Here is a 12995-nt window from a genome sequence, read left to right on the forward strand (position 1 = left end):
TTGTCCTTCTGACTTATTGCTGTGTTTCTGGTCTTTGTTGACAGACACGCAGTATTCTGCACAGAGCGAGTTTCCAAATGGGAAGGAAGCTTCTTCAAGAAGTCAGAGTTACCCTAAGCCCGCGAGTAAAAAACTGAAACAGAAGTGCTCCCTGAAGCCCCAAAATGGTTTTAACAAGAAGCGCAAAAAACACGTGCTCAACCCCAAGAGGGTCGTGGAGGACTCGGAGTACGACTCGGGCTCGGAGGCGGGCAGCTCGCTGGACGAGGACTACAGCAGCGGGGAGGAGGTGGTGGGCGACGGCTACCAGGGCAAGATCCTGCACTTCCTGCAGGACGCGTCCGTGGGCGAGCTCACGCTCATCCCGCAGTGCTCACAGAAGAAGGCCCAGAAGATCACGGAGCTCCGGCCCTTTAACAGCTGGGAGTCGCTGGTAAGCTCCGTGCTTTCTCCTGCGTGTGTGCGTGTGTGTGCGTGCGTGCCTGTATGTGTGCATGTGTGTGTGTGTACATGTGTGTGTGTGTGCGCACTTGTGTGCCTGCCTGTGTGGCTGTGTCTCTCCCGGTGCCTCTGACGCTGCAGGTGTCCTCAGCCCGGGGAAGCACCCCCGGCCGGCCGTAGCCCGTGGAGGGCCAGACCTGGCTTTCCTCGTAAGCCAATAGCGTTGCAAATAGTGTCATATGACCTGATTTTGAATGAATTAAGGGGTGATTTTCCCGAAAACCCCAAGCTGATTGGCTGGGCATCCTGTCACTCACTCTCTCGCCCCGAACCGTGGTTCATTTCCCTGCAGGAGGAGGACGGGAGCTCAGCGTGCTGAGGAGCCGCTGCCTGAGAGGGCAGGAGCGGGGGCGGCCACGCAGGGCTGGGGCCGCGCGTGGGGCCTGGCCTGGCCGCCCCAGAGGGAGCCCTCGCGGCTGTGCCTTCCCCCCGGAGCCGCAGCTCCTCGAGGGTGTTTTTCTGGGGTGAACCCCGTGGCCGTTGTTCTGGCGAGCCCCGGGAGCCGGTATGCGGTTGGGAGCAGAGTGGCCGGGCAGGCGGGGGCGGTAAGTGGACTCTGCGTGGTCGTGCCTGGGCTCTGGGCTCTCGGCGGGAAGGCGTGCCCTGAGCCCTGTGCGTGCTGGTGGCAGCAGCCCTGCCCTGTGCGAGGGAGAGGAGGGCCAGGAAGCCCGGCCGTGGCCTGGGCGAGAGCAGCCGTGGGGGCTTTCGCAGCGGGACCGTGGCCTCGGCCCCAGGCGGCGTGGGGGAGTCTCCCGGCCCTCGAGGCTGCAGTGACCGTGAGGGTGTGGGGTCTCGGGGCTCTGCCCAGCGTGGGGATGGCTTGGAGGTCAGCCCTGTGCCGTGCCCAGCCTCGGCGGGACCCCCTGGGCGAGGGGCCGGGGCCGGGGGCCCGCAGACCCCCGACTGGGGTGCATTCTGTGTACGGTCAGGACGTTCGGGAGTCGTGAAGACGACACCGCTGGTATTCCGTCGCCTCCAGAAGGCTTCGGTCTCCCTGCGGCTGTCAGAGGAGGCCCCGGCCGGGAACTTGTTGGGCTTTGCCCGGGTGACGGGCTTGTGCAGGTATTTGCTGAAGGGCTTTCTTGTGCTTCTTGTTCTTCCTTTTCGTCTTTTCTTTTCATCTTTAATGGTCCCCGCTGTTGTTTCGGGAGTCGGGTTGCTCGGGCATGTTGGAATTCTAATTTCTTTAATAAAGAATGCAATTATCTTTCCCACTGCGTTTAGTTACTGTAACTACTTGCCCAAATAAATTCTAGTAAAAGTAAATGAGACCAGAGTTCTATGTGCCAGATGTTTTTTTTTTTAAATATCAGCAACTTAACAAGGAGAAAGCATATGTCCCCGCTAATTAATTGGCATAGCTTAAATTAGTCTTGACATGAATTTCTGAGTTCTGCATTCCGTACCTCAATCTCCTCTAGCAATTTGCCCCCTTTCGAAACTAATCATTGAAAAATAGACTTGATTTTTTTGCTCGATAGTCATCTGAAGAAGGGGCCTTGGCGCTGGAGTCGGGGTACGGAGGGGCGGGCGGGGGGGGCGGCAGACTTGTGGGGAAACGCGCCGTCAAGTTAGGACAGAGGGTGGCATTTCACTGTGCTTAGAATTACCTTTAGTTAGTCTAGAAGTATTTTTTATTTTCTTTTGTTCTTTTTCTTCTTTCTGTTTTTTTTGGGGGGGAGTGCGGGGGGGGAGTGCCCCTCTGTGCTCAGGTCTCACTCCTGCCTCTGTGCTCACGGATCAATCATGGCCGTTCTGGGCACTGACCCTGGTCAGCCGCACGCAAGACCCGACTCGCCCTCCGTTCCCGGCCCACAGATGCTCAGACGTGATTCTGGAACAACTTACTATGCTAAGATGATCAGAGGAAAATTTACTATTACATACATTATGTGAAAAAAAAAAAAAAACAAAAAAACAACCCATAAACAGATTCCTTGTTTTCGTAACAATTTTGTTCTACGTTGTTTTTATAGCAGCTGCTTAAATATATATGAGTATTTAAATAAGGTAAAGGTAAAGGCCCTCCCGTTGATCGTCGATTTGCTCGAGCGGGCCCAGTAACGTCTCCATTGGAGACTTTGTTGTTACTGTGTCTGGCATATCGAATACTCTCGGTAGCTTGCCGGGCTCTCCGAGAGGGGCGGAGGAATCGAACTCGGGTCGGCCATGTTGGCCGCTTGTAAGGCGAACGCCCTACCCGCTGTGCTAAGAGTTTTGTTAAGAACTTGTATCACTAAAACTTGGGTAGCTTACACGTAATCACTAGCATTTCCGAGTCTTATTTTGTTTAATTAGGGTTTGAAAACTGTTAGTATAGCGTTTTTAAAACATTTTGAAAAGTTGAGCGTCATTGGTTTTTGTCAATAGACTGTCAGAGCGAACTAGGAACATCTTTAAATCCAGAGTGCATGAAGTTTTCTGTCTTAAGACTTCCTTCTCAGAGAAAGTCTTTTAAAAATGTTCCGCAACATTTTGTCTGTCCATCTTTTACCTGAAAGGACCTTTGGTAATTTAACAAAATGAATGCACTATTTGATAGGGGGTTTTATCTGTAGCTTTATTTGCTTTGATTCCTCTGAATCAAGAAAGTGTTTATTACACTTTCTTCATGATCTTTTCATTTTGTTTTTCTGCGTAATACCAGTGAAGTCGCTATTTCTTGTAAGGAACCACCTGACGCTAAATCATGCAGACTCGGGAAATTGTTGTTTTAAAACATATACTACGATTAGAGTATATAAAGATTTGAATTTCTGTTGCCAAGCGTCACAGTAAATGGTGGGTGTCGGTCTATCAACCAAATGCTGAACTCTGGGCCACGCAGCAGAGAAGGGAGAAGGGAGAAGGGCCGGGTTGCAAAGCCGCAGAACCCGCAGCTGGGAAACTGCAGACACGCACACCGTAGTGCGTGATGCACCCGTCCGTTCTGTTAAGTAGCCAAAGGTTCTTCCAGGTGAAACGTGGACGGCCGAAATGCCGCAGAGCGTTTTCTCACAAGGGCGCCCTAAGACAGGGACTTTCTGGTGTGGAACTAGAGACGCAGAGAACCCGCTTGGTCCCGGTGGCCCTGGGAAGGCTCCTCTGGGCGGCGTCCTCAGTCAGACCCTGGGGAGTCAGCAGTCAGGCGGGGGCCTCTCGGGGACCCTGCTGCTCGCGCTCTGCGCCCCCCACACACCTGCGTGCGCCCGCAGGCCTGCGAAGGCCCCGATGCGGTTCCCAGCGGGCCCGCGGGTGGGTGGGTGGGGGCGGGGAGCGGGGGTCTCTTTCTGCCTTCTTTCCCGGGGGTTACTACAAAGCTTCTGTCTGAATTTGTTGCTTCAAAGCCCTTGGATGATCTCCAGGCATCGATCTGCTTGCAAAATTATGTAGGAAGGCCTTTAAAATGTTTCGTAAGCTCATACAAAAATTATTTGTAGGCTGTTCCTGGTTTCTTTGGGTGTTGTCTTTTGTTGTTAGTGGTGGAACGACGTGGAGATTCCAGGCCGTTACTTGTCCGCAGGGAAGTCGGTCCCGGGCAGGGGGGTTTCCCCCGTAGGGGCGACTCGCGCTCCGAGAGTGACGCCCTGTGGCCAGAAGGCGGCACTTCAGCCTGGGCCTTCCTGGGGAGAGGCAGCGGGTGGGTGGCGCTTCCCCAGCCCCCCTCCCCTCCGCAAAACCCGGGGGCTTCTTTCCTCCTGTTCTCCCTGGGGGAAGAAGCGTCATCACTTCTCTGAAAAATAAATCCCTAAGATTCAAACGATTCATGCAAGGACATGAAGACAGTATTGCCGAAATTCTACCCAAGACTTTTAAGCATAAAAATCAGGATTATAATATTGAATTCTAAACGTTAAGGGAAAAAAAAAACCCGACACTTTCCATTTTGTTAGGAGGCTGACACCACGCAGGGCTCAGCATTGAGGGTCCAGCAGGGCTGAAACCGGGGTCTTCCGTGGGGACCCTTCCCACCCCAGGCGGCTCAGGGCAGGGAAGCCGCCACTCACGGCTACCTTTCTCCCCAGCTCTGCCCTTCCCGGGCAGCCCCCGAGGCTCATCTGAGCCCGGAACCCATGGAGGCCCACACTGATGCCTGCGTCATGCCCTGAGGTCTGGCCGAGTTGGGCCTGCGGGCGGGCATTGTCTGTCTCCCTCCCTCCCTCCCTTCCTTCCTTCCTTCCCCTCCCTTCCTCCCTCCCTCCCTCCTTTCCTTCCTTCCTTCCTTCCTTCCTTCCTCCCTTCCTTCCTTCCCCTCCCTCCCTCCCTCCTTTCCTCCCTCCCTCCCTCCCTTCCTTCCTTCCTTCCCCTCCCTTCCTCCCTCCTTCCCTCCTTTCCTCCCTCCCACCGTCCCTCCCTCCTTTCCTCCCTCCCTCCCTCCCTCCCTCGCTTCCTTCCTTCCTTCCTTCCTTCCTTCCCCTCCCTCCCTCCCTCCCTCCCTCCCTCCCTCCCTTCCCTCTTTCCCTCCCTGTCTCCCTCCCCCCACCACCCCCAAGTACTCTGCCCTACTCCTGGCTCTGCACAGGCGTCTCTCCTGGGGGACATGGGCCGTCTGTGCTGGAGGTTGGACAGGGTCAGCCCCGTGCAAGGCCACTTTCCTCCCTGGCTGTCCTATTGTTGTAGTCCTGTACTATTGCTCCTGCCCCATGCACGGCTTTTCCAACTAGTGGCCTCATTCAACCATCAAACCACATTTATCAAAGTCTTGAAAAATTCAAGGACACGTCCTTCCGTAAAAACAGAGACCCTTCGGGAATATTCGGGACACTCACAGGAAGTGGCCGAGGAGAAGCGCAGAGCCCGGGGTGCGGATACGATGCCCCAAGGCCTGCCGTCCCCTAGAGGCTCGGTCCGGCCCTCGGAGGCCGCTGGACTGGGGGTGACGTGGGCAGTTCCGTGACCGTCTCTCCCGGCTGTGGGCACGGTGGGAGGCGGGCTGTCTGCAGGGCCCCCTCACGGGCCCAAGTCAGGGTCTCCCGGCCGTTGCGGGCCCCTCGGCCTCGCAGGACACAGCGCGACTGTCCTCCGTTCTCCGGCCTGACCTGCCGAGTCACCTCGCTGTTCCTGGTTTTCTTCGCCGCAGTTCACCAAGATGTCCAAGACCAACGGGCTGTCGGAGGACCTGATCTGGCACTGCAAGACGCTGATCCAGGAGAGGGACGTGGTCATCCGGCTGATGAACAAGTGCGAGGACATCTCCAACCGGCTGACCAAGCAGGTCACCATGCTGACCGGGAGCGGGGGCGGCTGGAACACCGAGCAGCCGTCCATCCTCAACCAGAGGTACGTGCGTCCCGGCGCGCGCGCGGGGGTTCCGTGTGGGCGTGGCGGGAGAACTCGGGCTCTGGGAGAGACCCCGGAGCCCCCTTGGCGGCGCCCGGGCTCCACAGAAGCTGACCTGGGCGTCTCGGCCTCCCCGGCAGACGCTTGATTGCCTCGAAGCCGAAATCTCTGCCTTGGCCCCTTTCTTTGAAATCACGAGTGAAGTGAATGAGAGAACCCTGTGTCTGGGGTTCAAGGTTTCACGGACTTCCGAAAGCCAGAAAATATGATTCTCTTGGGAGAAACATCAAAGATCTGTAAAGAGGGCCTGGAGAGATGCAGGCTTGGGGCACGTGTAGGAGAGGCCCCTCAGCACCGCCATGTGTGGCCCAAAGCACAAAATAAAGGCTTCAAAAATTCTCATAGAAAGAAAGATCATGAAAAGCATATTTGTGCGAAGTGCGTTCCCCAGAGTTGCAACTTTAGTAAATGCTAAATTATCGAAAACAGTGGGGAAAAAATCTACTATTATTGTTACACTTTTTTGCAGGGGTCGGGGGGCAGTTTGGAGCCACCTGCAGGGGTGCTTGGGGCTTCCTGCGGGCAGGACTTGGGAACCAGTCCAGTGCCCGGGCTCAACCTCGTGTTGGCCGCGTGCGTGCAAGGCAGGTGCCCTCCCGACGTACCTAGGAGCCAGTCTGTATCAAAGTGGCATTTTAGCGTTGTGACATTTTAGAATCGTTGAAATGGTGCCGTGAGCTTGGCTGTGGGGACTTGTTTTGCACGTCCTACATTCGTTTTGAGTGGTTCGAGAACTCAAAACTGAGAATTCCTTTGGAACTCCACGAAGGGCGTGCCGGAGCCATAACCCAGCAGGGAGAGCGTTGGCCTTGCACACAGACAACCCGGGTTATTCCCCGCGCATCGCTGGGTGTGACATAAAAAGAAAATAAAAAATAATAAAGTGTTACGTATAACGAAGCGTGTTTGAACACCTAGACTCATCTCTCAGCACAACTGTTGGTGACGAAGAAACTTGGACATTTTTATTTTAAGAATGTTCCTTGGGGCTGGAGCGATAGCACGGCGGGGAGGGCATCTGCCTTGCACGCGGCCAACCGGATTTGAATCCCAGCATCCCAAAAGGTCCCCTGAGCACTGCCAGGAATAACTCCTGAGTGCAGAGCCAGGAGGAACCCTTGTGCATCGCCAGGTGTGACCCAAAAAGGGAAAACAAAATGTTCCTTGACTGAACGCGACAGATTTATGTCAGAGTAGCATGTGGGTCCTTGGGTGCGTTTGTCAATGGCTTAATATACCTCTGTCAGGATTTATCATTGGGCTGGAATGTGAGTGTCTGCGTGTGGGTGTCTGTGGCACTGGCAGCCTCGAGCTGGTCCGTGGGTGCAGTGTTGACCCAGGTTCCGAGAGGGAGCTCCACGTGGCCTGGACCGGGTGGCTCGGAGCATTGACCTTCAGCCGGACCTGGCCCCAGGTGCAGGCTGAGAGTCTGTGCTGGGAACCGATTTTACCACCGCAGACACGGATTTGGACAATAATGCGTGGCTGGACCCTCCATTGAGGGCCAGAGAACTTCGCATCTGTGAGATCGACTCTCACCACTACCTTACCGGGAAGAACTGACTTGGGTCTGGAAATAGAGTGTGTCGCGGCAGTAAGTTGTGTTGCCCAAGAGGACCACGCTGTTTGTGAAAGTGGGCCTGAGGGTATCCAGGTGACTTTCGGTCAACACGTATTTTCTGGTGGCAGAGTTTCCTAGATGTCACGGCCCACAGGCAGCACACAGGCCTGTCCTGAGAGGGCTCCCCGAGCTCAGCAGCGGGAACAGTCTTGCCATGCAGGAGGCCGGGTTTGTCCCGAAAATCATCAGGAGCAGATTTGAAGGTCGAGAAAAAAATGTGATCTGGTTTGGGCTCTTTTCCGTTAAGTCTGGGGCTGGAGCGATAGCACAGCGGTAGGGCGTTTGCCTTGTGCGCAGCCAGCCTGACCGAGCCGGGTTCGATTCCTCCACTCCTCTCTGAGAGCCCGGCAAGCTACCGAGAGCATCTCTCCTGCATGGCAGTGCCCAAAGCACTGTGGGGAGCAGCCCCTGGTACACCCGGTGTGTGACCCTGAACAACTTCCACCGCTGCCCACGCAAAAACAAGCAAACAAAACAAACCCAGATGTTCTCAGACTCTCCTCCTTCCTCTGCTCACTGCGAATCTTGATGGAAAATTTGGCCCTTGAGCCATTTATTAGACCTCCTTTCTGTCCAAGCTCCCCGTCTCCGAAGACGGAATGTGCGTGGAAGGATGGGGCCGCAGCGATAGCACAGCGGGAAAACTGTGCCTCGCACGCGGCTGACCCAGGTTCGATTCCCAGCACCCCATATGGTCCCCCCAGCACCAGGAGTGATTCCTGAGTGCAGAGCCAGGAGGAAACCCTGAGCATCGCCGGGTGTGACCCAACAGCCAAAGGACAAGATTGTGTCTGGTAGGAAACGGAGGGCGCAGGGACGCGGGGAGGAGCAGCCGTGCGGCTGGCTTGGGTCTTGGCGTCACTGTGGGTGTGTGCTCTGTGGTGGCCGGTCTGTTAAACGCTGAACGCGCGTTTTGCAGTCACGCCACCACAGGCAAATTGTACAGGCTTTCCCGTCTGTCGGATGACTGTAGGGTCCCCTTTCCGGGATGTTAAAACGTTAAATGAGGTGACAGTCAGACATCATACTTTCATGCCTTTGTGTAAATTAGGTCTTGAGGAAATGATGACTGCAGTGAGTCTTGAATTACTTGAACTGAGAGAAGAAACTGTTGTTTTTCATATAACCCACCTGTGTTGTAAGTCATTGCGCTAGTCAAATGTTTCCAGATTAGATACGTCTTCTTCTTCTTCTTCTTCTTCTTTTTTTTTTTTTTTGCTTTTTGAGTCACACGGGTTCCTCCTGGCTCTGCACTCAGGAGTTACTCCTGACGGTGCTCAGGGAACCATGTGGGATGCTGGGAATTGAACCCGGGTCAGCCGCGTGCAAGGCAAACGCCCTACCCGCTGTGCTATCACTCCAGCCCCCAGATACGTCTTCTTGACACTTGTCTAGCACGTTTCCACTTTTTATTTCGTGAACATCCACATCCCCGCGTTTATTCAGAATGTACTTACTAAATCAGCCTGGCCAAAGCAACAAATCTTGCCTGCTTTTGGTCCTGAAAAAATGGATCTAGCTAGTATTGTTTTTTTTTAGTATAAACTCTAGCTTAGAAGTGTTACAGTTAATACTGAGATCTTTTAAGGATTCCTTGGGGCCCGGAGGTTGGTTGAAAGCCCCCCGGGGCCCTACCTGTGGCCGTGGGTGAGACTCAGGGCCAGCGCTGGGAGGGGGGGTGCCCCAGCCCTGCCCGCTCCCCGGCGTGGAAGGTGGGCCCCGTGTGGACTGGGCCCTCCCCCCACCCCCCCAGGCCCGTTCCTGCCTGCCCCTGCGTGCCTAGGGAGAGGCCCCTTCCCAGCAAAGCTGCTGATGCCGCAGGATTAAATCAATCAAGTACAGAGGGAGGCAGCCGGGAGCCGGGAGTTGCCGCCAGGTGACTGATCCAGGCTCGCGGCCTGCTCCAAGCATCCCGCACAGCCCTGAGCACCTTCAGGGCTGCCCAGAGAGCGAAAGGTCTGGTGGCATCACATCCTAATCGAGTGTGGAAGTGTTTCATGATTCTGATTGTTTGGGAAAATATCAGGAGCAGGTTTGAAGGTCGAGGAAAAAATGTGATCTGTTTTGGGCTCTTTCCCCTTAAGTGTGGGGCTGGAGCGATAGCACAGCGGCAGGGCGTTTGCCTTGCGCACAGCCAGCCTGGCCAAGCCGGGTTCGATTCCTCCACCCCTCTCGGAGAGCCTGGCAAGCTCCCCGTGACGTATTCGATATGCCAGACACAGTAACAACAAGTCTCACTATGGAGACGTTACTGGGCCTGCTCGAGCAAATCGATGAACAATGGGAGGACAGTGACAATGATTCCCTTAAGTGTAAATCACTTGTAACAGTTAAGAGGTGAGAGGACACAGAGGTCACCCAGCCTTTGGGGTTTTTTTTTTTTTCTTTTTGGGTCACACCCGGCGATGCTCAGGGCTGACTCCTGGTTCTGCACTCAGGAATCACTCCCAGCGGTGCTTGGGGGACCATGTGGGATGCTGGGAATCGAACCCGGGTCGGCCACGTGCAAGGCAAACGCCCTCCCCGCCGTGCTCTCACTCCAGCCCCCTTCCAGGCTTTGTTAACCTGTGACCCTGAGCTGATGTCAGAAAACTCAGGGCAGCTTATGGAGTATAACCTTAATGTGGCTAACTCTTTCTCTGCAGCCTGTCACTCAAACCCTACCAGAAGGTCGGTCTGAACTGGCTGGCGCTGGTGCATAAGCACGGGCTGAACGGCATTCTGGCGGATGAAATGGTGAGTGGTCAGCGCAGTGCGGGGACAGGTCTAGGACTCACCGTGAGGAGACAGCCTTGCTCTTGGATTAGAAAATGGAAATCACCCACAAACCTCGAGTTTCCAATTCGGTGCCAGAGTGTGTTCTCTTAAACTCTAGCTTTCTCATGCTGTGGTTCTATCAAATCGCTGTTTTTAAAAATGAGACATTACACGATACCGTTTTCTCAAGTAAGTTCTAAAAATCACCAAAATGCTGCCCTCTTAAAACAGGCAGATTTCGGCGTCTGTCTTTCTAGGGTTTAGGGATATCTTCGTTGTTGTTGTTTCGGCACATTTTTTTTATAGGAGCTGTGTACAGTTCAATATCTATATACTTTGAGTATTTATGAATTCCGAGTGACGTGTTTCGTAACAGGCCTTTCCTGTAACACTCCTTAACGTTCATTGCAGATAAGCAGCATTGTTGGTAAATTCACGCATTTATCACAGCAGCCTGCGTCATCGCTGAACTTCCATTAAATGTCTCTGAATTTTTGTTCCCAAAGCACATTCGTTTGATGCTAGATTTAGGGAATTCGCCACCTAATACTTCAGGTACAGTCGTATGAAAACTTGGCCTTGACCTTCCCTTCCTTTCTCTCACTGTTCCTCTTGAAGTCATACTAAAAGTGTCTCATTTTCAATTGATAATTACTGGACTGGGAAGTTTTATGTTGTGTTTCAGAGTTCCAGAATGGAATTTGCAAAAATAGGGAACCCAGATTTAAAATGAACTCCTAGTGGACTTGAAAACCACTCCTAGTGGTTTTCCATGTGATTCTTTACATTCAGGATGTTTATTCGATCAAAGGTGAATCATAAATGCAGGATTTCAAAATACTTAAAATTGGGGATCTAGAATACAGACTATTCCCTTGATTGAATTGGGGATGTAACCGCTTTCGTGGCTGCCTTGACCTTTCCCAGGGACCTGACCTCGTCCAGGAGAGTCAGATGTAGCCAGTTGCGTTTTTGCTTTCTGTCTGGGACCGTACCGGGTCGTGCTCAGGTGTCGGTGTCTCTCTGGCTCTGCCTCGGAGTCACCCCGGGGGAGTTTGGGAGACCAGCTGGGATGCTGGGAGTCGAACCCGGGCCGGCCACGTGCTTGGCGAACGCCCAGCAAAGCAAACCCCTCCCCGCTGTGCTCGAACTCAGCCCCCGCCTCCTCCCTGGGGCCTCCCTAAAGCCTGGTCCCCCTGTGGGTGACCTCTCTGCAGGCCAGTGCACAGTGAGGCCGGGGACGGGCTGTGAGGGGCCGCTCAGTCCGCGGAGAAACGCTTTATCGGTGACGTTTCCTCACGGGGACGTGTGTTCGGCTGGGTGACCTGTCCCCCGGTGAGGGCCTCCTGCGTGCAGCCCCAGACCCGACTTCTTGTGCCCTGACCCTTTTCCAGCCCCCCCAGGCCATCCCCCCCCCCCCCCCGCCCCTGCCCTGACCCCACCTGTCACGTGCCGAGAGTTCCGGTTGGTTGGGTGAGATGCGAGGTCAGGGGGCGGCACCTATGCCCGCGCCAGTCGGCCAAGTCGGCAGCCAGCCGCTTTCCCAGCCTCGTGCTGGTGGGATGTTATTTGCCCTACGACGGCCTCTGGTCGTCAGAATCACTCACCGACTCTCAGCATTCTCGCCTGTTCCCCACCGTGTATCTTTGGGCCTGGATGCATCACGCTGCCGGAAGTATTCCTAGGAGTAGAGCGGGTGGGGCGTGGAGCAGGTAACATCCAGCCCGTTTAGGACCTCGTGAGTGTTTGTGTAAAGACAGTCAGCAATTAATTCGCTTTGCCATGCAGGGTTCTGTCCTGCGATGTGTGTCAGAGTTTGCTAGGAAGATCCCCTCCACCACCGCCATTAATGAAGTCGTGTTATTTGAAGATTGTGATGAATTTTGATCTGCCTTTGTAGATACAGTAATTCTTCTGGTTGAAGTTCTCATAACTTGCATTGTGGAGACCGGAAAAAAAAACGATCCTTTGTATTTTTTTATTTCTGATTTTTAATTTTATGATTTCATGTAATTTCTTTTAAATGTTCAATTCTAGGGCCTAGGAAAAACTATTCAAGCCATTGCATTCCTGGCATACCTCTACCAAGAGGGGAATAAAGGGCCTCATTTGATCGTAGTGCCAGCCTCAACCATAGGTGTGTAAATGTTCCCATAGCTATATTGGACCTGACTGTGTATGGAAGAGGAAAAGCTCTGTGTGTGTGTGTGTGTGTGTGTGTGAGAGAGAGAGAGAGAGAGAGAGAGAGAGAGAGAGAGAGAGAGAGAGAGATTTCTTTGTACAGGTGAATATTAATTTCTGTGGTCTTCCTACTTTCTCCCTCTTTGTCTCTCTGTGTTTGATTTTACTGTCAGTCCTTTATAAGAAAACACCTTAACTGTTAGTCTTTCCACTTTAAAATCATTATAGATCAAGGACCATTTTGGGAAGATTGCTTGTTTTCATAGTACTTAAGTGGTTTGTGATAGTTCAAGATAAAACGCTTTTAAATTCGTGATCGAACTTTCATTGAGAGAGGAGCAATCCATCCTCGATGAAAGATACCAGTTCATTTTCTTCTTTGTAGACTAATAAGCAATATTGATCTGAACGTGACCTTAGAAACCGCCCTTCCCAGGGCCGGAGGGGCCGTGAGGGGTGGGTTTCGCCCTGGCCTGCTGCTTGGCTGGTGCTGGTTTCATGCCTGCACCGTCTATGTGGCCCCGAGCGCCTCCGGGTATGGCTGCAGGTCCCCCCTGAGCCCTCAGCCAGGATCGGTCCCTGCCTGTGCATGCGAGGGTGGTCCCTGCTCCCCACC

General features: G+C 53.7%; 1 protein-coding gene across 2 annotated transcripts in view; it reads left to right on the plus strand.

Annotated features, from left to right (window-relative positions):
* SMARCAD1 (SWI/SNF-related, matrix-associated actin-dependent regulator of chromatin, subfamily a, containing DEAD/H box 1) overlaps nucleotides 1-12995 on the plus strand; it is a 57189-nt gene that overhangs the window by 31313 nt on the left and 12881 nt on the right. For both annotated transcript variants that reach the window (XM_056106621.1, XM_056106622.1), the window contains 4 exons: nucleotides 45-433; nucleotides 5561-5760; nucleotides 10087-10177; nucleotides 12236-12335. In XM_056106621.1, the coding sequence (XP_055962596.1) occupies nucleotides 45-433; nucleotides 5561-5760; nucleotides 10087-10177; nucleotides 12236-12335 (780 nt within the window). The remainder of the gene's footprint in view (nucleotides 1-44; nucleotides 434-5560; nucleotides 5761-10086; nucleotides 10178-12235; nucleotides 12336-12995) is intronic.

Source organism: Sorex fumeus, unplaced genomic scaffold (genome assembly GCF_029834395.1).
Source record: "Sorex fumeus unplaced genomic scaffold, SorFum_2.1 ptg000136l, whole genome shotgun sequence".
In the NCBI taxonomy this organism is placed as follows: Eukaryota; Metazoa; Chordata; class Mammalia; order Eulipotyphla; family Soricidae; genus Sorex; species Sorex fumeus.